The sequence below is a fragment of the Zootermopsis nevadensis genome, unplaced genomic scaffold, assembly GCF_977971745.1.
Source record: "Zootermopsis nevadensis isolate Lab colony 2312 unplaced genomic scaffold, Znev_1.0 Znev_ptg000016l, whole genome shotgun sequence".
Classification (NCBI taxonomy): Eukaryota; Metazoa; Arthropoda; class Insecta; order Blattodea; family Termopsidae; genus Zootermopsis; species Zootermopsis nevadensis.
Genome location: NW_028259148.1, coordinates 10,774,542 through 10,796,430, shown reverse-complemented (window position 1 = coordinate 10,796,430; position 21,889 = coordinate 10,774,542). Strand labels below are relative to the sequence as shown.

Sequence of the window (21,889 nt, the reverse complement as noted above, 5' to 3'; positions counted from 1 at the left end):
TCAGTCTACAGTTTGTCTCAATATACATGTGAAAAATTGTGGATTGATACATTAAATAATATGGTTTTCCTTATTCTTACTTGTGCCATTATTGAATAAACTAATGTTACCCTATAAACTGCCACTCTACAAAGGAGCAAAAATGGGTGTACTGTGTGCCAGTGTCCACACTAAGGAGATCAGTTATCCTGCCTACATGCAACCCCCATTTTTGTTTTACTAACGTTATGGACTTCCATGTTTTGGCATCTGAGATGTTGGTAAGTATACCACTAGGGTCAGTATGGTGAAACCCAAGTTGTCAGGTCAAATCACCAGGGTTTTAAGACAGTTCTAGACATGTAAATGAACTTTTACCTGAGGCTGACAACAATGAAGAAGGAATTGGGCAAGTTTGTGATATAAGCCTGTGGACAGTAAATTTTAAATATGAAGATTGCTGTCTTCACTGTTGTGCTGTGTAGTCTGGTAGAAGTTTACTGACATTTCAGAGATCCATGCTTCCTCCATTATCACCATGATGATGGAGGCAGCAAGGACCTCTGAAACTGGATAAGTGAGCTGATTTCCTACCTCGCATGTGTACTTTCAAGCTACTACATATGAAAGTAAGACAAAATTAAACATTCTGTAGGCAGGCCCATGTTGCCTTACAAAAGTACTTTTATGCATTAAGTGGGGTTTTAAATTTGTAAATATGAATAAATGCTTAAACTTGAGAACTTTCAATTAAACTTCACAGAACATGTCAAATGTAGTTTCAAGGGTTGCGTCCTGTTGTGTTAGTATCTTAGCCCTGAAAAGTCCAATTTTTAAGGCCTGAATTCTGTAAAAGGATGCCCAGAATCCCTGAGGTTCAACACAAACAGTCATCTTATCTCAGTACAGACGCAATTAGATTCTCAACTCACTACCAGAGAATGTGGATGGCCAAGTCAAGTACGTTCATCACCTCCGATCTGCTGTGGAACTTGGTCACATGTCCTAGAATAATTATTAATATTAAGCCACACTTTCCTTCAAATTAGGCGACATATTGGTCTCTCTGCTTAACAGGCATGTGGCATAAATAAACGTAATTAATGGGAGATACAGACTAGCTGTATATTGACAAATATTATTGGAACTTAAAGCAGCTGTATGCTTTCAAGCACTAGATTTTTGTTGCACAGAGTGTACAAATACAATTTACATCAGTGACTTCCATAATTTCCAGTAGCAGTGCCAGCCTCCAATTAACAAACTGTGGAGTATATGCATACATGAAATTATCAGCTATACATATGAATAATATTTTTCTGTTTCATCATTTACACACAGGAGTGATGAAAAATGTATTACAATGAAAGAGACACTTCAAGTAAATTTGAAACTTTGAAATTTCAAACAGACCAGTCACTCTGGTAGGTGTTTTATTCTGCTATGTATTATTAATAAGAATAACCAGTGGTTATTTTTCTCTGGGTCATAAGAAGCTGCTTGTAATAAATACTTTGAAAATGTGGCAAAGTTCAAACATTTAAAAATGACAGTATTAAATCAGAACTGTATTCAGGACAAAATTATAGCTTGCTTACTACCATGCAGCTGAAAATCTTTTGCATTTCCATCTGTAATCTAATAATGTGAAGATTACATATACAAAATTATACTTTTACTGGCTGTAGTGAATGGGCGTGAAAGTTGTGTGTCAAACTACTGAGACTACACAAACTGAGGATGATTGAAAACATGGTGATTAAGAGAATATCTGGCCCTAAGAGGAATGAAACAGGAAGCTCTACAAAATTGCACCAAATAGTATTTGGAGCATGAATTAGTTTCATCTGCCTTAGGATACAGACTGTTGATATGCTCTTGCAAACATGGCAACAAATTCTTTGGGTTCCACAAAGGACAGGAAACATCCTAACTAATTCAGCTACCAGCTTCTCCAGAAGGATTCTGTTCCACGGAGTTAGTTACTTGTTTCATAACCATGCTTTCAATTAACTACAACTCCTCCTTCCTACATTAGCAAGAATAATTTGGGGTGGAGTTCTGTTGCTCTGATAGGAAATGAGTGTACAGTGAATAAGAAGTGCTCAGGGAACCTATGGGGGGGGGGGGGGGAGAATAAGAATGGAGTACAGAAAATTACATAACAAGGAGTTTCATAATTTATATTCTTCACTTAATAATGTAACCATAATTAAATTAAGATAGATGAGGAAATATTGTGGCTAAATATTAGAAGTGCATAGAGAATTTTTGTCAGAATAGAAAGCAAAGAGACTTCTTGACCACCTAATAACCATATCAGGAAGACAATTTACCACAGAAAGCATATTTCTACATCACACAGAATACTACATGTTTGGTAATATTACCTACATCAATGGTTAAGCACACTTGTATGATGGCTGTGATGGTTCTGCAGAAGTGATCAAAATAATATATGAAAAATGGTACCGTTTCATGAGTCAGTATAGTGACTGAGATGCAGGCTGATGACTGGGCTAGGAAGGAATTTTTCTCTTTGTCACAATGTCCAGTCTGGATGTGGGGCCCACCCTACCTCCCATCCAATCCATTGAATACCAGGGTTCTTTTCTCAGGCTTAAGGCAGCTGTGGCATGAAGTTGACCCCTTGCCCCCTTCTACTGCCAAGGTTAAGAATGCATGGAGCTTTACCTCCAACCCCCTCCAGTAATGACTATGCTTTCACCATTTATTTCCTATGGAAATTGAACCCAATGCAGTGACTTTGTAAGTGCAGCTTCTAGCTATTTTTGTGAATAGCCATATTCATTCCATCCTCACACTTAATTATTTTCTGCATATGCAGAATAAATTTAGCTTCTAAAAATATTTTGTATGTACAATGATGAAGTTCCTTATATACTGAGGAGCATCCACATCAATTCCCTGTTTTACAACTGCATGTGATTACTAAAAATCTCTTGTCATGCAAAATCTTCGGTTATAAATTTCTGTAATATTATGCAGTTATTTATGGGCGTTTCTAAGGCAAACATGACTTTGAGTACAGTCGTCAAAATTACTAGGTATGTATGTTCCTGAAAACTTTTCTGTAGGAGGTCAAATTTTGGAATCTCTGCTTTGGGTTTCTGACATGATAAAATGTGAATTTCATTACACCACACATAACCTTTCAAAATCTTGGATTCCACTTAATCTCTTGTTATTCATCTTCATATATCTCATAGCAGACTAATGCATCTCCAGCTTTTAAACCAATCCATCCACCAGCTGAGGACTACATTCAACAACCTTCATTTTTAAGGTGGCACATGCGAGCTAACAGTCGTAATAAACTACAGTTCATACATTCTACAACGTATTATGCAGAATATTTCAGAAGTGTATGAAATGGCATTCAACAGATCTGTTGCTCTGTTTATTAATTTGTAAATTCTTTGCAAGTAAGCATTTTTTCTTATTCCCACCCACCCCCCAGTTATCACCTCTTGCTCTTTCTCACATTCTATCTATTTGAAAATGGTCAAGGACCCCATTCATGTTCACCATAATGTGGCTTATGTTTTAAAGTGATCATAAATATGTACCATGATAATTTGGTTTCCATTTTTACATTGAAACTTTCACAAGAAAGTAATTCATAATAACAAAATTGACTATCATATTGTAGTGTAGACAACTGGATTAGAAACATGTAATATTTTGTAAAATTTAATGTTGTTTATTGCTTTCCCTTGCAAAATTCACACAAGAAACTGAAAAACCAATTTGCTAAATTTCACACGGATTTTCTCTATTTACATTTTTAAAGAATCTGTTTCTTTACATTCTTCACCTTTCTAAACACATTTCAGATTATTTCCTGACTACAGTGTAATTTGATGACATGGAAAGACTTGCAGAAAAAATTCTATCACTTAGCTGTAGGTCCAAGAATGACAGAAAATGCCAAACGAAGAACAACAATACATTCATAACATGTTTCATTCAACTCACCCATAAACAAAATCTCGCAGAATGAAGTAGATGAAGCTTAATGAATTTTTCCTGGCCTACCAGCCGTGTCAGATGGTCAGCAGACTGCTTTCTGTTCTGCAAACTACCTGTGCCATGGAAACAGTTCACCAAATGTGATATTGTCAATTGTTTTTGGCACAGGAGACTCAGAATATGTATCCCTAAACACTAAGTTAAGTAAAAACAAGATGCTAGGTACTGCTTCACAATGAATAAACATTATGCTGTGAAAAAGACATCAACTGCTGAAAAAGGATGGATGGACTGGTGCCAGCATATTACAACATACGACCTGCGAGGGCTCTTGTATAGTCAGAGTCATAATACATGTTAATTACTTCACTCATTTTGTACTGAATTGCAATCATCAATAAATATTTTAATATGGTCACACGACTCTTTGATCACTTTCTACAATCTGCACATATGAAACATCTGAATTCATGTACAAAATTTGAAAAGACCACTTACCACAAGAGGTAATTTATTTAATTCTTAATTTAAACTGCAGGTCTCACTTGTGACACATGCTAACATTTACCATTTGTATGCATTCCATCCATCTTGAATGCTTATTATGAGGTATTCTTGTGTAAAGAATCCTCATTACAGACAAAGTAGAAATCAAAGTTGTTCTTCAGATTCGGATGCTTAGCTGTGCCACTCTCTCGGAAGATGCCAACTACGTCTCTCCACATTCCAGGGAACATTTAGTTGACATGAAATGCCAGTCATTTTCAGACAAGAGTTCAGTGCAGTGATGACATCTGCGGGGCATGATGTCTTTCACTCGAGAACAAGGTTACAATGTTGCTGCGGATCCAAACAGGTATAAAAAAGACCTGGTGGTGTTAGTACACCAATAACAAACATAGGAAATATGCTTGGTAGAAGTTTGCCCCAGTTCTGTTTTTTTTATGTTACCCTGGCAAAATTTTGTGCATTTAAATTCCTCCTCGTACAACAGAACTCATTATACAACCTTTTTTACCATATGTTTCATTACCTGTCTTTGGTTCAAGTATTGACACATGTCTGGAACTATGAAACTTTCTTGAACAAGTTCTAGAACATGGTATTAAGATACTGAAACAGAATGAAGTGATGTAAGGACAGAAAGGACACTACAGTGGGTGCATGTCACATGGTAATTACAACCACTGCAGTGGTGTTGGGATTGAAAAGAGCATGGGGACTGGGCAGAGTTCTGCGTGGTGCCAGCTGACCAGGTGCTCAAACTACCCAATAATGTCTCACTCCAGCAAGGATGTGAAAATACTCCCATATCGAACCAAATATTCTTCAATGCAATCTCCAAAAAACCTACAAATAAAATATGATGTAATAGCATTCTCATGACCTCTCAAGTGATGTTTTCCAACAAAAACGTAAAATTCAACTTTTGTTTCTACATTTGCAACAATTTGAATTTGCTTATTTAAATTCTCTTACAATAACAGGTGAAGCGCAAAAACAATTTCCATATTAGGCCATTCCACTACCATCAGAGTTACCTTTTACTTGGATTCTAACACTTGCACCTTCCTGACTTGGCTGCTGGCAGCCGACCTCCAGATCGGGCATGGGTATTCCATCTTGGGATGGATGAGCTGCTTGTAGAGCAGCACACCGTTCTCGATGGACAGGCCACTTCTCCTATTAAGGAGCGGGCCTAGCACGCCCTCTTTCCCGCCTGGTTGACGTGCGCCGACCAGGTAAGACCAGTATCAAGTGTGACCCCCAGATACTGCGTTCTTTTGACCCATTGTATCAGTTGTCCGAGAAACTGCACCGCTCTGGGCTGATGGATGCGTCTCCCGGTCTTAACGAAGAGAACTGCGGTGCTCTTCGAGACGCTGATAGCAATCCTCCAGGCCCTGAGCCAGAGCTCAAGTCTACCGAGGTAGGCCTCCAGATAACCGACTAGATGCTTTGGACTAAGGGATGTGGTCACGACAGCCGTGTCATCCGCGTACTGCGCTAACTCGACGTGGGTTTGTCGTTGACATACAGACTGAAGATCACAGGGGAGACGAGTCCACCCTGCACGACTCTGGCCCGCATGGCACGAAGTGCGGACGTGGCCAACTGGAAGGACGTGTGGAATGTCCGGCAAGCAGGGTAGGATGAGATGGTTTTCACCAGGTATGACGGGAAGTTGAGGACGGTCAGCTTGTAGAGGAGGCCTTCGATCCACACTGTGTCAAAGGCTTTGGCCTCGTCCAGGAAAACCGCGCCGGTTAGCCGCCTCTCGTCGAAGTTCCTGTCGACCCTTTCAACGAGGCGAGCCAGCTGCATCGTCGTGCTGTGTCCGGGTCGAAAACCAAACTGCTCGTCGCACAGCAGCCAGCGTTCGTTCACCTCGTGTAGGACCCTTGTTAATAGGATCCTATCACAGAGCTTGCCTTCCGTGTCAGGAAGACTGATGGGTCTGTAGGAAGAAGGTAGCGTGAGGTCTTTCCCCGGTTTCAGTAGTACTGCGCAGGACCGCGTTTATGTAAATATGGAACAACAATGGTCAGCTTTTATATAAACACCTCAATCTACAACAATGCAAGAAAAAGTATTGGAATTTCTAAACCACACCTGTAACAATCTTGACCGTGCATACCATAAGGCTCATTTCTCATTTCTTATGCACGCCTGAATAAACCTTATTGCACTCCATTTCTTTACTGATTGTTACGTCATAGTTTTCGTCGGCTTTCGTTAGTGTGGAAAGAACAGAGCTGTGAATCGCTTGTAGAAGTGCATTGTAGACGAGATACTTTTTGTGCTGTTAAAAACATTCAGAATAAATATAAGGTAAGATATGTGAATTATTAAGAAATTCATGATACTGTACTCTCTCATTTTAACCTTGTATTCTATTGTTTATTGCGGGTGGACATCAAGTTCTCTTCCCTTGAACGAAGAGTTAGGCAAAGGGTTGCAATATTTTATTGTTATTATCATTTTTCAACATATTTACATGTTTTCATTTATATTTAGTTACAATTGTAAGAAAATTAACCTTGTATTTCTTATGTAAGATTTGAGGTTTTCACAGCGGTGAGTATGAAGATTTCCTCTTACATAATTTCAAATAATACGAGACTGACGTCTGTTAGTTTACGGCATTGTTTATAGTAAAATAATGTTCTAGTAAACAATTAAGAATTTAAAATTTTAAGGGGTAAGACGTGTTCAGTAGCCCAGAGACTTAATAAAAATATATTGCATGTATCGCATTGATACTTAAAACTCTACAGAATTTTCACCTGGTGTGAACAATGAAAAACGTTGCTTATTACATGACACTGCATATATTTCTCATATGTAGAGCTTCGCGGTTCACCTTAGCGATCGCCAAAATCGTATAGAATCTCGATAGGCATTTCTATAACTAGCAAACAAACTGACGACACAGAGCCAAGTCCTGCTTGAGAATCCAGTAGCAGCGCATTTAATCATGATCCACTCTCCCCTTTTCAGCAACAGTCGAAAGGGGGAGGAGGTGTTCAGTTCTGTATGTCGTTGGTTCACTTCGCCCACGCCCCTGAAAAAGGGTGTACTCAAAACACAGCAATGTACAATTAGAAACAAAATAATTTACTTTCTTAAGACAAATTGTAATACATACACGTTACACGGGGTCATTGATTACCCTACTACAAACAAACAAAACAAAAAGCCCCACGACTCGGCTCGCTCTCGGCCCCTCCCTGGCCTTGACCACCCTGAGGGACCAAGAATAACCCAAAAACACTGTAGTTGCCCCTTCCACCAACACAACAAAATCAAAACCTATTCAGACGGGCAACTACAACGTCAAACCAAATACAAACCAAGGTCACCTCGAAGGTGGTGCCCAGCTGGAGAGACGTTGCCTACCGGATCCGTAGCCACAGCCTGAGTGAGCCTCCGTGTTCTGGCGAGAAGAGGTCTCCCCAAATCAGCCCCCTCTCCTAAACCGGCCTAACCTCCCCACACTCATGCCCACCCCTTTCGAAGTTTCACCGTCACAACATCAGAGCCGAATTTAGTCGGCTCAATCAAAAATGCTTCGCTTTTATAAAAGCGGACATTTTATTACCAAGGTTACTAAGGACCGCGGACCTGGACCATATCCTGAAGCACATGAAGTCAGTCCATACCCTCAAACCCATTTACTTAGTGCCCGTTTTAATATTATCATCCCACCAATATTTGGGTTTCCGAAATGGTCTCTTCCTTTCGGGTTTTCCGATAGAAATATCGCATTCCTTGCCTCTGCTATGCGTACTGCATGCCCCACCCATGTCATCCTCCTTGATTTTATCACCCGAGAAAAATTCCAATTATAAAGCTCCACTTTGTGTAATTTTAAACATTATCCGGCAGGACCAAATATTCTTCTCAATGCCACATTGTCAGACACACTCAGTTGATAAGCAGGTATGTCAATGAGAAGAAAAACCTGTTATAACAATGGGAGACTATTTTTCAGGAAATGGAGTTAAAACAAGAAATCTGCTGTTCTCGACAAGATGGCAGGTGCATGTGCACCGAAGAGCTGTCCTCTCTGAATGACTTGAGACAGAAGAACTTGCTGTGTGACGCAGTTTTAAGGTTGGATGACGGTGGCGCTTTTCCTGTCCACAGAGTTATCCTCTCGATGTGCAGCGAATATTTCAGGTTTGTTTGGGCGCTCTTGAGTTCCGCGCCGTAGCCGCGCGGTCTGAGGCATCATGCTTCGGACCGGCGATACGGAATGCGCGCTGGTTCGAGTCTCAGGGGAGAAGAGATTTTCGACCGGAATATGGGAAATTAGGACATAACAGGACTTCAGGATGTAACAGACGTCAATTAGAATGTGAAATTTGATATCGTTTCTTCTTTTTTGCAGGAAATTGTAATTTTTCTATTGTGGTGAGATATCAGGTTCTCACGGCGGTAAGTATGAAGATGGCTCTCTTCTGGATTGCAATGTAGAAGTTGACTGCCGTTACTCCCTGGTTATGGGGCAGTTGCCACAATGTACAAACACTAACGTATATCTTCAATTGTTTGTCGGCAAGGGGTTGGTGACAGAACACTCATTCAGGGGGCCTTCGCTTTGTACAACAATGATCTATCAGTGCAATGCATAGCCTGAGATATGTGCGATGCCCCCTAAATCATCCATTACCAAGATGGCTTCTTCTCGTTTGTAGCGCCGTGAAGTCTGTCAGTCATCTTCTTACCGCCGTGAGAACCTAAAATCCTTCTATATATAGATCTATGTGTGCGTGCGTGCTCACGCAACGTATAGAAAGTATTCACATAAAATAAAAATATATTCATCACACAACAGACGTTAACAAAAGTGACATTACTTTTTGACTACGTAAATTATAAAGATAAATGAAACTTCATGTAAATTACTATTATGAATTTCTGTTCGCATTTCTCAAAATCAGGCCGCTTCGAGGGAGCACAAGCCCTGTGTACTTATATATTAACGGCTGCTTCGTGACGTTACAGGAACCTCTTCACCACGACACTGCACGCCCGTGAGCAGAACGACGTTCTCCTTCACGGAGTCAACTCGGATATCATGGCTCAAATATTGGATTATATTTACACAAGGAAGGTGGACATTCATTACGGAAACGTGTGTCAGCTGTTAAGGTCAATACCAGAATAAAAATTCATATCGAATGCAGTTAGATCATCTGCTCAAATTTTCTCCTTGCTCTACTTTTCATATCTCTACCTCCTTCACTTTCGAACGTCTTGCCTTCTCTTCAACCTTCCTGTACCAGAAGGACGAGTGGGCTCTGCCTGGGGACCTTCACAGTTCGTAAACTTCTCCCTTTTCCCCAGTTAAATGAAGCGCCTGTCACTACTTCGTCTCCACGTTCTCTCCTCTTCATCCGGGTTTCAAAGGGTTTTTGGTAAAAGATGTCGGCGAAATTCTGTGGTGTGCCGACAATACAGAATCTAGTTCTAGTTGCAGTGTTTCACTTCGTCGAGATTTCGAAGGAGCTCATGAGCCCGTTCTTATTCTCGCTGCCGCAGGTGTCACTTTTGCGCCGGCCTTGAATCTCACGCTCGTCGCTTCGTTTCGCGCCACTTCGCTCATTTGTCTCAGCACAGCGAGGAACTCCTGGAAATGCCAGTAGAGGAGCTGCAGGCGATTATCGGGGCGGAAGATCTGAACGTCAAAGACGAGGAAGTCGTGTGGAACTGCGTACTCCGGTGGATCGACCACGACGCAGAAAACAGAAAAGGACACATCGCAGAGCTCATGACGAACGTCAGGCTGGGACTAATTGACGAAGATTTCTTCCTTGAGAGGGTCAGTATGCCCCTGAAATCGTGGATGTTTACATGCAGAGAAAGCACGCAAGTCCAAATCCACTTACTCTTAAGCAGCGATTTAAGCTGGGCTGATCAAGTAGATTATACGGTGAAGAAAGCCTGGAAGGAACTTCATTTTACAATGCGTGTTCTCAAAAAGGGGAATAGTAGCACTAAAAGTCTAGCCTACACATCACTAGTGCGTCCGATTCTGGAATATGGGGCGGCGTGCTGGGATCCTTACAGGGAGGGGCAGATAAATGCGTTAGAACGGGTGCAAAAGAAAGCAAGTAAATTTGCATATCATAGGAGCGATTCGAACTGGGAAACCCTGGCACAGCGTAGAAAGATAGCACGTATATGTGCTCTCTTCAAAGCGTGTACGGGAGACCGGGCATGGAAGGCTATAGGTGACAGATTGCAAAGGCCATACTACCTGAGCAGAGTCGATCATATTCGGAAAGTTAGGAGCAGAAAACAAAGAACAGATATCGGAAAATATTCCTTTGTAAATAGGACCATCCAACTCTGGAACCGGCTACCTGCTGGGGTTTTAAGGACTCTCTCCTGTAAACCAAGTGCTTTTAGGAAGAAGGTTAGAAAAGTGATAAATGAGTTGGAGTGAAGGGAATACGAGGGAAACAATCAAGAATTCGGTGAAGTAAGTGAGGTGAAGGGGGGTAAATCGGGGTGAGGGTGGGAAGGCTACATAAGTGGAGTGACGAGGAGGTCCTGATGAAATGTGAGTGCATCAGTCATAACGTTATGTAATTCATTACTGCTATCGTCTTCTACTTTAGGTTATCTGTTGTGTTTAAACACTTTTTTTTTATTTTGCGTAATGTGTGTGCCTTGGGGGTTTGTAATTTTATGACCTTTTCTTTAGTGTGTTGTTTGTGTATTATTGTAGCAACACTGCCATCCGGTATAAACCCATCTGCAGTAATAATAATAATATAAATATATGCACATGTGTTAGTGTGTGTTCATGTATTGTTCAAAACAACTAATTATTTATCCTTTACCTTTTATTCACCGTAGATCTAATTTTTCGTAACTTTCGTTCCACGCCACATCATTTTGAAGATGAATTCGAGTTATCAACTCAAGACGATCGAAGCAAGCAGCTCGCATGGGAGAGATAATAAATACGTATCCATGTTTGGTTGTAACTCGAAATACAGATCTTACTGAAATCTGTATCTTGCAACTGAAATATTTTTCAATAGAAATCTTCAAGGTCGATTTTAACATTGTTCTCCCTATTCTCTGTAACCTGTACAGTTGTGAGAGCGACATTACGTAAAGCAAGAAATTTCTTCTCCTGTGTATGCCATAATCTCTTTCAGTGGGTTTTCCCAACCAAAACTGTGTGTTCGTTTGTAATGAAACCTCCAAAGATTCATACTCTCTCTTCTTAAATGTTTATAAGGTGTACATTGCACTGTTAAACAGGTAAGACATCACCCTTATGTGACGGACAATGAGACATGTAGACCCGTGATCGAAGAGATGCAGAAGTTTTTGCACGACAAAGAAATGATCTTGGCGAACGACAAAGAATTTCTGACTCCAAAGTTTGCCAGCCCGCGGATCCCTCATGACATTCTCTTTGTTATTGGAGGGTGGACCGCGGGAACTATCGCTGATTCGATCGAAACATACGACACGCGGGCAGACCGATGGATTAAGGTGAGTACCACACAAATGCTCCGTGTTGAATAATGTCTGCAGAAAAACCCTTTTATCTTTTGTTATTTCTGCCACTTAATTTATTTTCTCATTTCATTTAAAGTATTTGAACTCTCTTTGCCTATTTTCTTGCCTTCATTTATTTCCACTGCATTCGAACGTTTTTTTAAAAAAAAATAAGTTACAGGCACGAGAATTAAACCGAATAAACAAATTAAATAAACGTTTCTCGTATGTGAAATACGAGGTGCGATCGGAAAGTTTCAAGACTGTGTCAATAGAGGGCGAACCGGATGTAGTACGAGCTTCTGCCTTTAGGGGGTGCGGCCTACGTTCATAGTGAATCAGTGTGCCAGCCGGCATCATCGAATTAGCATTTGTTTCTTAATTACGGGCGTTTTGGTAGTGCATTACACCGACCCTCCTGCGATTTCGGAATGGCGTGTGCATCAAATTTTGCCAAAGACTCGCCAAAACGGCTACGGAAACCTATGAAATGCTAAAGCAAGCATTTGGGGAGTCCGCAATGGGTCGTGCACAAACTTTTGTGTGGCATTCACGTTTTAAAAATGGCCGAACCTCTGTCGATGATGACGAGCGTTCTGGACGACCATCTTCGAGCACAACGCCCGAAAATGTTACGAAGATTCGGCAGGCCATTCACGAAGATCGACGTCGTACCATCAACGACTTGTGCGACATTGTTGGGATAGGCTATGGGACCTGTCAGCTGATTCTAAAGGAAGAACTCCACATGCGACGCATCCTGTCTGAGGACCAGAAGCAGAATCGACTTCTCGTTTGTCAGGAGCTCAAAGATCTTGCAAGAACCGACCCCAACTTCCTTTCTAAGCTCCGTGTGACTTCTTCCTCTTCCCAAATATGAAAATTCAGCTAAAGGGAAGGAGATTTGAGACGATAGAAGAGATTCAGGCAGAATCGCAGATGGTGCTTGACAGGCTGACAAAGAAAGATTTCCAGGGATGCTTCCAGGCTTGGCAGCGGCGCTGGGATCGTTGTGTTCACTCCCAGGGGAACTACTTCGAGGGTGATGGATGAATTTAATACCTGAGATAAGTGTACGGGTTTTTATACGCGCAGTCTGGAAACCTTTCGATCGCACCTCGTATGTGTTAAAATTGGAGTCCACGAAATAAATTTTGTTCGCCAAATACAACATTCACTATAAACGTCCTACATGAAATGTTATAACAACTTGTCTGATGAGTTTGCACCTTAAACGAAATTATTGTCGTCCATCATTGTTATTTACAATATTATAAATTACGTTAAGTATCGAGCAGCGAGAATGTTGGTCATTTGGTTGGTAACATCGTGTGAATCGGTACGTAATTTCATTGTTTCCGGGGAACGTACTACCTCCAGCTTCGCGTCGTTTAAGACCCTTATTAACAACCGCTGTCTTCATCGCTTTCAGAGCCTCATATGTCAGAAATGTATAACATATCCCACATCCATCTGAGAGCAGAGACAGAACTGAAGTAGAATAGCAGTGGATCAGTCACTTAGAGACTTCAAGAAAACATTAACCACAATTTCACCGTTGTTTCTCATTCATTTCTCACGACTTTTCTCGCGTGCGGTAGGCCGGTCCAGCCAGCACGGTGTAGCAATATTCGTCCACTGTTGAGGGCTTTACCTCTACTCCCTTGGTTGCCCATAATCTTAGGTAAAATATTAAACTTTGGTGGACCTCACGAACAAAAGAATTATATGCCCGTATTATGTCGTTGTTGTAGATGGAGGAAGGCGATCCGACCGGACCGCGAGTCTGCCATGGCACGGCGGTAGTCGGTTTTAACATTTACGTAATCGGTGGTTCTGACGGCGTGCAATTCTTGAGCTCAGTCCGCTGTTTCAACGCTGTTACAAAGACATGTCACGAGGTGGCGCCCATGAATGCCAGCAGGTAAGATACGAACTCCGTCCTTCTTGAAAAGCTGATAGTTATTCTGCTAGTCAATAAATATATGTGTGCAATGGCTATAATATGTACCGCTCACATACAGGAGCATTCAGTAGAGTGCATCAGTGTCGGTCTTCGTTAAAACCCGAATAGAAGCCAGTTATTAATTTCGTTCTTAGTTTCTCCGGGTTCTAAGTATACTCGTTTGAGTTACGATTCAACAGTAGAGAATGCAGAGTGAGGTTCTGCGAAAGAGAATCTGTTTGTGTGAGCAATAAATGAGCTTCAAAGCCAGAGGAGAGTGAAGCATATCAACGTCTGTACTCTTTGGTTTCAGAGGCTACCTCAGTGTCGCAGTGCTCGGGGGTCTGGTGTACGTTGCTGGTGGCTACGCTGACAGTCGTCGACATAGAACGGCCGAGCGATACGACTACAGGACGAACCAGTGGTCTATGATCGCTTCTATGAACACGCACCGATCCGACGCAAGTGCGACCGTACTCAGTGGTAAAGTGAATCTCGTGAAACAGAACCTCGTCGATTAATGCAAAATGGCGAGGCTATCAGAACTGAGAGATAGAATCCAGTTACACTGCAGGTGATAGAGCGCAGTAAGATCCAATAACAGACTAAGAGAAACTATTGTATAGAAATAGGTCTAGTCCTGAACGTATTTCCTGTAATTTGCCAACATTTCAAATATGCAGGATTTAATTAACTGTGATCGGAAGTGAGAAGCTAACGACAGAATGGAACACAGAGGAATTGCTTGCTGTTGCTAGGACATTAAATGCATCCACAACTACAAATTGTCCCACATCTGTATTACGTACGGATCGGTACAATTACTCAGAACATCTCAAATATATTGTATCATATAGCTTGGTTCCTCTTTATAGATAAAATCTACGTCGTTGGCGGATGCAGTGGAGATGGATATCTGGCCTCAGCAGAGGTGTATCACCCACAGACAAACCAATGGACAAACATTTCCCCGATGTTTTCCACACGCAGCGGCCTGTCTTGCGTCGCCTTCCAGGGCAGCGTGTACGCCGTAGGTAAGAATTTGCGACTTTGTGAGCAGCATTTTTCTCCTGCTTTTACGGAATTAGTTTGTCAACATTTTGAACCTCGTATTATGTGATTTGTGTATCGCGGTTTCGACGAATTTCTCCACAAAGCTCACTAACAACAACAACAACGCGTAATCTTTTCTTAAGCGTGGGAGAGAAATTTCAATTCGCCGTGCGCTGTGGCAAAACTGGTGTAACCGTCCTCTCTCACACACGGCTCGCTGTTTGTTTATTGTAGTCAAAACCAGTGTCTCTCATGCGGTTACAACGTTTAATACTTAGGAAGCGAATTCTCTTGTCTTGGGAAACTGATAGACGTCACTGGGATGATCTTGGAGAAGTATACTTTTATTGTCTCTTGAGACACACAAACGTATATATATCCAAACAAACTTATTGTAAGGTAGCACAATGATTCGGCTATTTTTCCTTATATAAAATTTTACGTTTGAATAAAACATGTCTGCTCGATTGAAGAACCAAAACTTGAGAGCGCCCCGTAACCACAGTCGCCCTTAAATACTCCCGTATTACGAAATTGTTATTAAATTAGAATTAAATGCGGCGATCTGATTCGTCCCCCCAAAATCACACCTTAACGGCGGGAACGCGCCTATAAGCCATATTCAAATTTCATTGGTCAGTCGCAGTGAGGCGATGGTTGTAATGCAATCGTCATTCCACATCTGGAAAGGCTTAAGTGCACAACTTATATGATTGCGCAATCTTTGTTTATTTCACGTTCCCTCTAGACGGAAAGTCGAGAGGAGAGACGTTCAAGCGACTGAGTGTGGCCACTTTCTTCCAATTTAATACATTTAACAAGGCTAAAATTAATAAAATCAATCAATTTTGGATGAAGTAAGGCGTTCTAAATACCATCTAATCACAGCTCCTTCGTTTATATAAACCAGATTAACATGCCAACGCCTGGTTTACCCTTCATCTCAAGGTTCAGCCCGTTCGGGAATCGAACTATGAACTTGGACTGCCACACTGGCCTCGTCTCCCTACAGAGTCCGCGTTGTTTAAAGCGGTTTCTTTGAATTCCGTGCTCTTCAATCAGTGGTTTATGTAACAAATTACGTTTTCAACAATGTCATGTGTTTATTGTTGAACATTGTTTTCGGACGTAGTCGTATGTAGTAGTTAAGTGCTGCAATACAAAATGATTTTGGAAATTCGATGGAGTCACTCGTCAGTCGTCAGATTGCCTGGGAATGTGTTGAAACGGATTCCGTTGTTTACGCGTGGGTTCGGAATGCTTTCAACACATGTTTCGACTATGTAATTATAAGCTTCGTACGTGACTGTAATCTAATATGCACATTGAACGTGGCATTAAACTTGGGTTGGGTGACTTCCGAGACACTGCATAGTTCAGGACAACCTTCTTGTGATGGCGTACTGTAAATGAACTACAGAACTGTGATTTGCGAGTTTCATAAATTCCGTCATTCATTAATCGAGCTATAAGGATGAGAAAATGTGCTCCATCTTAGCCATTTTTTCTTGATTTTGTTGCTGTTACAAACATGAAAATTGCAAAAAGGAGTGAATTTGTCTCTTCTCACTCATGTGGCTTTAGATATTTTTTGTTTCGTTCGTTCATTCATTACGTGGACCGAATTTCATATTTATGAGGTGGGCGGAGTATGTAGTACTCAAGGAATATAGAGAAATGCTAAGTTTTAATCTGAAAACCTGAAGGGAAAAGACCACGTAAACAGGAGGATAATATTAAAAATAACTTTAGAAAAAATAAGTTACGTGAGAACGGTCGAATGATATGATCTTGTGACATGGTAATGAAAATTCTGGTTCCATTGAAGGGCAGAAATTCCTTGACCAGTTCAAGGAGTAATAATTATCGGCAAGTACTTGAACACTTTTCGTTCGGCAGCCCAATTTCGTATTTTGTGACCTAACACAGAGCATTTGTACCCGCAGGAGGATTTGTCCGAGCGTTTGGCGCTACGAGCAGTGGCGAGAAATACGACCCAGAAACAGACACGTGGACCCAGATCTCCCACCTGCTTAATCCACGTGGCAACTTGGCGCTTCAAGTGATTGACGACGCCATCTTCGCCATCGGTGGTTTCAGTAGCGAAACCAGCTCTTGCCAAGTGGAGCGTTTCGACGACCGCAGAAATAAATGGTTCGTTTGTTTCTTTGTTAGTTTAGGATCTTTTTACGAACTATAACTTGTGAAGCATGAATGAGTTTCGATCAAGGTGGCCAGTCCTATGGAGTTTTTTGGTTGGCCTTGTGGGCTCTTAGAAATTGTCCGAAGTTTCAGAGGCGTTTGCTGCTTCCATCATCACGGATGCAAGTAAGCCGCACGCGAAATGTGGGCGGGGCTTGTGTGTTGCACTGAGAGAGTGCAGGACAATGTTTCAATCAAGTTCGATCATTAAATCCAAGCTGCAGATGGCTGAGTAATGCTAAGCGGACGTAAACAATAACTGTGCTGATAAGACGAAGTGTCTTTGATCAGGGATACCCTTTCGGGGCTCAGCACATCGACGCCGCCATAATAATCTCGATACTAGGTCAGATTTAACGACATTTTGTGTCCATCCCGAGTTCTTTGTAGCTGATGGGAGATCATTAGCTTTAGTGTGTTCTTCTTCTTCTTTTTGTTACGCTGACAGCCCCTCTCCAGAAACGTTTTCTATTGGTCGAACAACTGATTTTCAAACTACATTGATAAAAGAGGGCAATTTGTTATGATCATACAGATTAGACCCCACCGACGCAATTCGTAGTAAGGCATGTTTCGATGGGAGGATACTATTAAAACGGATCATGAAATCCGATCTGGATCAGAAACTGGACCGGTGGCGGTACGGGTACGAGAAGTAGGCACAAAAGTCGTGTTGGGGGAATTTCAGTTGGAGATTGACTGGGAAGAAACTAGAAGGTTAAAGAATCGGGCTTCGACGTCCCTTCTGCCTGAATCCAGAGCAACCCCGTCGAACGTCGATACAGAAAATGGTTAAGCTTTTGTACGTAATAGCACTGACATTCGTTCGTTAGACGTAGGCGACGTAAATTTAAAAGAAAAATATTTAAGGGTGAATATAAAGGTCTTGATAAGTTTTTTCTTTTTTGTCATGAAGGGGCTACGTATTTTCTGTGGTTCTGTCTTTATGTGTGACGACATTGGTTTTGAGCTTTAGATTATGTATAACCTTAATTATTCTCAAACTGCAGGTACGAGGTTGCAGACATGAATACATACAGAACTGCGATGTCGGCCTGTGTGGTCAAGGGACTTCCGAATGCAGGCGACTACATCTACAAACACAGAGATCGGTTGCTGGAGGAGAAACGGCAGAGGATTCTGACGATATTGCGTGCTTTGACAGTTTAAGACGATTGGGAATAAGAGGAACAGGAAAACCAGGACATCGACGACGATTACCCTTGAGGAAGGAAGAAATTGACTGAAGTTTACTTCTTCCTGTGTGATGGCCACCCGAGGGCTTGCCACTGGATCTGAAATAAGTTCCTGGCGGTGGATTTGAATAACTTGAATGAGGAAATTCAAAATTTTGAAGATCTTCTCGAGACACCTCGCGTCCTTGCCGATGCGTCTTTTAAAAAAATCTCTTTCCCTCGTGTCCGCTCGGCGGGAACAGTCAAATTCTGCAGCAGCTCCGATACAGACGCACGTTGAAAGTGGAACCTTTGCAGTCTGTAAACGTTTTGGATCATAGAATATGACAGTCTGTCTGCTGGGAGGGAATGAAGAACGACACAGAAGACTGTAATGCGAGCAGAATAAACTGACTCAGGGTAATGCAAAGATGCCTCTGGTCCTGGCCACCACACCACCAGTTATAAGGGAGAAATGTAGTGTTGATGTTGTGGGACCTCTGAATGTTAGCTAGAAGGGAAATCGATATAAACTAACAGAACAGGACGAACATAAAATAAGCAAACAAACATTAGTGGCATCAGGGAAACTAATTCATTTAATGAAAATGGTTTAAAATTGGTTTAAAGATGGTTTAGAAAACAAATCATGAAGTAGAGTATTTTACAAAAGCATACCAAGCAACACGACACTAGATGTTGGTTTCACAGGAGTTGAACTCTGCACTTAGCTACTGATCCAATGATCCGGTGGCCGTAGCTGGTCTGCGGCGAGCCGTGGTTGCGTCGTCCGAACACGGACATGAATACGGCCCCATAGATGATATCACGGACGTATTAAGAGTAGCTTCAAAGGGTAAAATGCTAGATATTTTAGAAAAGTTCCGTATATACAAAAGTAATAAACACAAATCCATCATTAACGAACAAAACGCCCAAAATTCTAACGTATTATTTGACCTGTGCGTTAAACAGGAGAAAATCAATTTTCAAAACCAACATCTAATGTCGTGTTGTTTGGTATGTTTTTGTAAAATAACTCCACTTCATAAAAATTAATTAATTTCCCTTTTGCCACTGATGATGACCTCTTGAGGTTGAAACGCGTTTGGCACTAGTGTCTTTTTTATAGTGTTAATAGTTGTTTGTTTACTTATTTTATGTTCTGATACACTACATTAAATTAGACTCTTTTCTACAGAAGCCTTGGGCCCACCCAAACACATTCGTTCATTACAAGCTTCTTCGTCTATATAAGAAAAGAAGCTAAGAGGAAAGAGACCACTCAGAAGACCAATGAGAAGATGAAAGGATAACATTAAACAGCATCATAAATAGTGTGTGAGGACGTTGACTAAATCCACGTGGCTCAGGATAGGGACAATGGCGGGTTATCTCGAACACGGATACGAAACGTCGTGTTCCATAAAATGCAGAAAATTATTTTTACTAGTTCGGCGCACTGTTAGATTCTCAAGGACTCTGCTCCATGAAGTTCGGATAAGGTAAAATTTACATGGGAATAAAACGAAACAGCTGACGGGCACCAAAATTCATGACGGCCTTATTTGTGGCAAGAAAAAATCATGACTTACCTCCTCCATTAGCTATTAATCTCTTATTTTGCAAGCCAAGGCCTACTTAAAAATTCCTTCCGCTTCGTCTTCTATCCGTTTTCATTGCACGATTTCTCAGTTACGAGGTTTAAATGAGAAGCTTAATCATGATTAAAGGCAAAAGATTATTAATTTTTATACATGACAAAATTAATTGACACGATTAAATCTTTTGTAATTAACTGCAAGCGAGTATTTAAAGACGCATGAGCAGAAACGAGAATAACGCGTATAAAAACAAACGTTAAAAGCCTCGCAAAAGCAGTGGTTCGTACATTCGCAAAGAACGCCTGAGCACACGATACGCAGCGTCTTCTGTCAGTTCAAGCCGAAGGGCGGGAGACGCCAAAGGACGTCAGACAAAACGAAGGAACACTCTAAATCCGCGACGCTGATGATCATATAAACTGACTACATGGAACAGAAATCCTGAAACGCTAATGGTCGCTCATCTAGTCAAATATCCCTTCTATTATATGTAAAAACCCAAATTGTATTACAGTCTTAAAAAGAGACCGTCATTGGTCCCTGTCTTCAGCCAGATAAATCCAGTCCAGACCTTACTCCTGTAAGATCCATTTTAATATTATATTCATATCTGTGCCTACGTGTCCGAGTTACCTCGCCCCTTCAGGCTTCACACCAAAATGCTGTACAAATATCTCGTCATGACCTAACCATTTTAGTAGCATTGACCTAAACGTCCTAATATAACTATTTTTAAGAGTAAAATCCTTCAAGTTCTTTATTGTTAATTTTTCTCTACTTATCTCCTGCCTTCCCTTGTTTTCTCCCTTTGGGTGATGACGTGTGACTTCGAATTCCCCTGCAAGAAGGGCATAACTCTCAAAGTTACAGAGCAATGGATTTTCGTGTTCGTAAGTCCGTGTGTCGAAACTCTGATTACGCTTGCGTCTTGTGAACAAACTTCGACGATGTTTGCAAATGTATAGGCCTCGTGTGCCTATTACACTTCCACGTTCTATCGATAGTTACAATCGATTGTGTATGCAAGTTTGTACGTTATATAAAACGACTTACAGAATGGAAGAAAGTATTTTGCTCAGACGCATTATTCAAACTGAAAGCAACAATGATCCTATTCTTGGAAATATAATGTGTACTACATTCTTAATACGTCTCCCAAATTAAGTTTTTTTTTTCTGAAATACAGAAGGAAAATAGGTGAATCAACAATTTTTGCTTTCCTGCGCAGTTAAATTACCTGAGAAACTAAATCTGAATCACGAAGAAACACGAGATGGTTCGTCACTCAGGACTCTCTTAAAAACAGTGGAATTCGCAATTCCCATATTTACTCTTCACGACCACTTGAAATTGAACCAGCTATCTACCAAACTTCGCCGTCAGACAACGCTCGGTTAGCATAAAGTAAAGCAAGTTAGTAAATTTTGTTAAATTACCTCGAAAACCACGAGACTTGCGAAAAATGCAGAGCTACTAGGCAAACTGCTGTACATTCCAGTTGCGCGGGAGATACGTAGAGAAAAAAGCAAGCAACCTGAAATTATCGCCCGACCTTAACCACAACTGAACTCTAGGGACACGTTTTAATGAAACTGGCCAAATCTCAAAACTGACAGACAGACATTACAAAGCTGTTAGGCGCATTTGCAACTTTTCGTTAAGAACGTTCTAAAAGAAATTCTTTTTATTTGTGTGTCCCTCGACACTTAATTTAGCCAACTCATACAGACTTATCTTAACATCGCATAAAACCTGCAATTGTACTCACCAAAATTATTTTCTCTCATTCATATTTCCACCAAATACAAATTAACTGGAAAACATGGCGACCAAATGGGTTTAGTAACGTAAATGGCTATTATCTGTCATTAGGCGATCTTTGAAGATACGAAACTGGTGTGAATAGAAAT

The 21,889-nt window shown here is 41.1% G+C and overlaps 1 protein-coding gene across 1 annotated transcript; it reads left to right on the top strand.

Annotated features, from left to right (window-relative positions):
• Positions 1 to 6,642: 6,642 nt before the first annotated feature.
• Positions 6,643 to 21,074, top strand: LOC110836855 (kelch-like protein 10). Its single transcript, XM_022078509.2, has 10 exons — positions 6,643 to 6,804; positions 8,468 to 8,655; positions 9,484 to 9,630; positions 10,021 to 10,300; positions 11,758 to 11,994; positions 13,755 to 13,924; positions 14,259 to 14,428; positions 14,821 to 14,979; positions 16,945 to 17,152; positions 18,211 to 21,074. Exons 2-10 carry the CDS (start codon positions 8,471 to 8,473, stop codon positions 18,368 to 18,370), a joined length of 1,716 nt encoding a protein of 571 aa, XP_021934201.2. The 5' UTR covers positions 6,643 to 6,804; positions 8,468 to 8,470; the 3' UTR covers positions 18,371 to 21,074.
• Positions 21,075 to 21,889: the final 815 nt, after the last annotated feature.

Coding starts and splice junctions, on each gene's coding strand:
- LOC110836855 (XM_022078509.2), top strand. CDS start 8,471: ATGGAGTTAAAACAAGAAATCTGCTGTTCTCGACAAGATGGCAGGTGC. Junction 8,656..9,483: donor ATGTGCAGCGAATATTTCAG/GTTTGTTTGGGC, acceptor GTGACGTTACAG/GAACCTCTTCACCACGACAC. Junction 10,301..11,757: donor AAGATTTCTTCCTTGAGAGG/GTCAGTATGCCC, acceptor ACTGTTAAACAG/GTAAGACATCACCCTTATGT.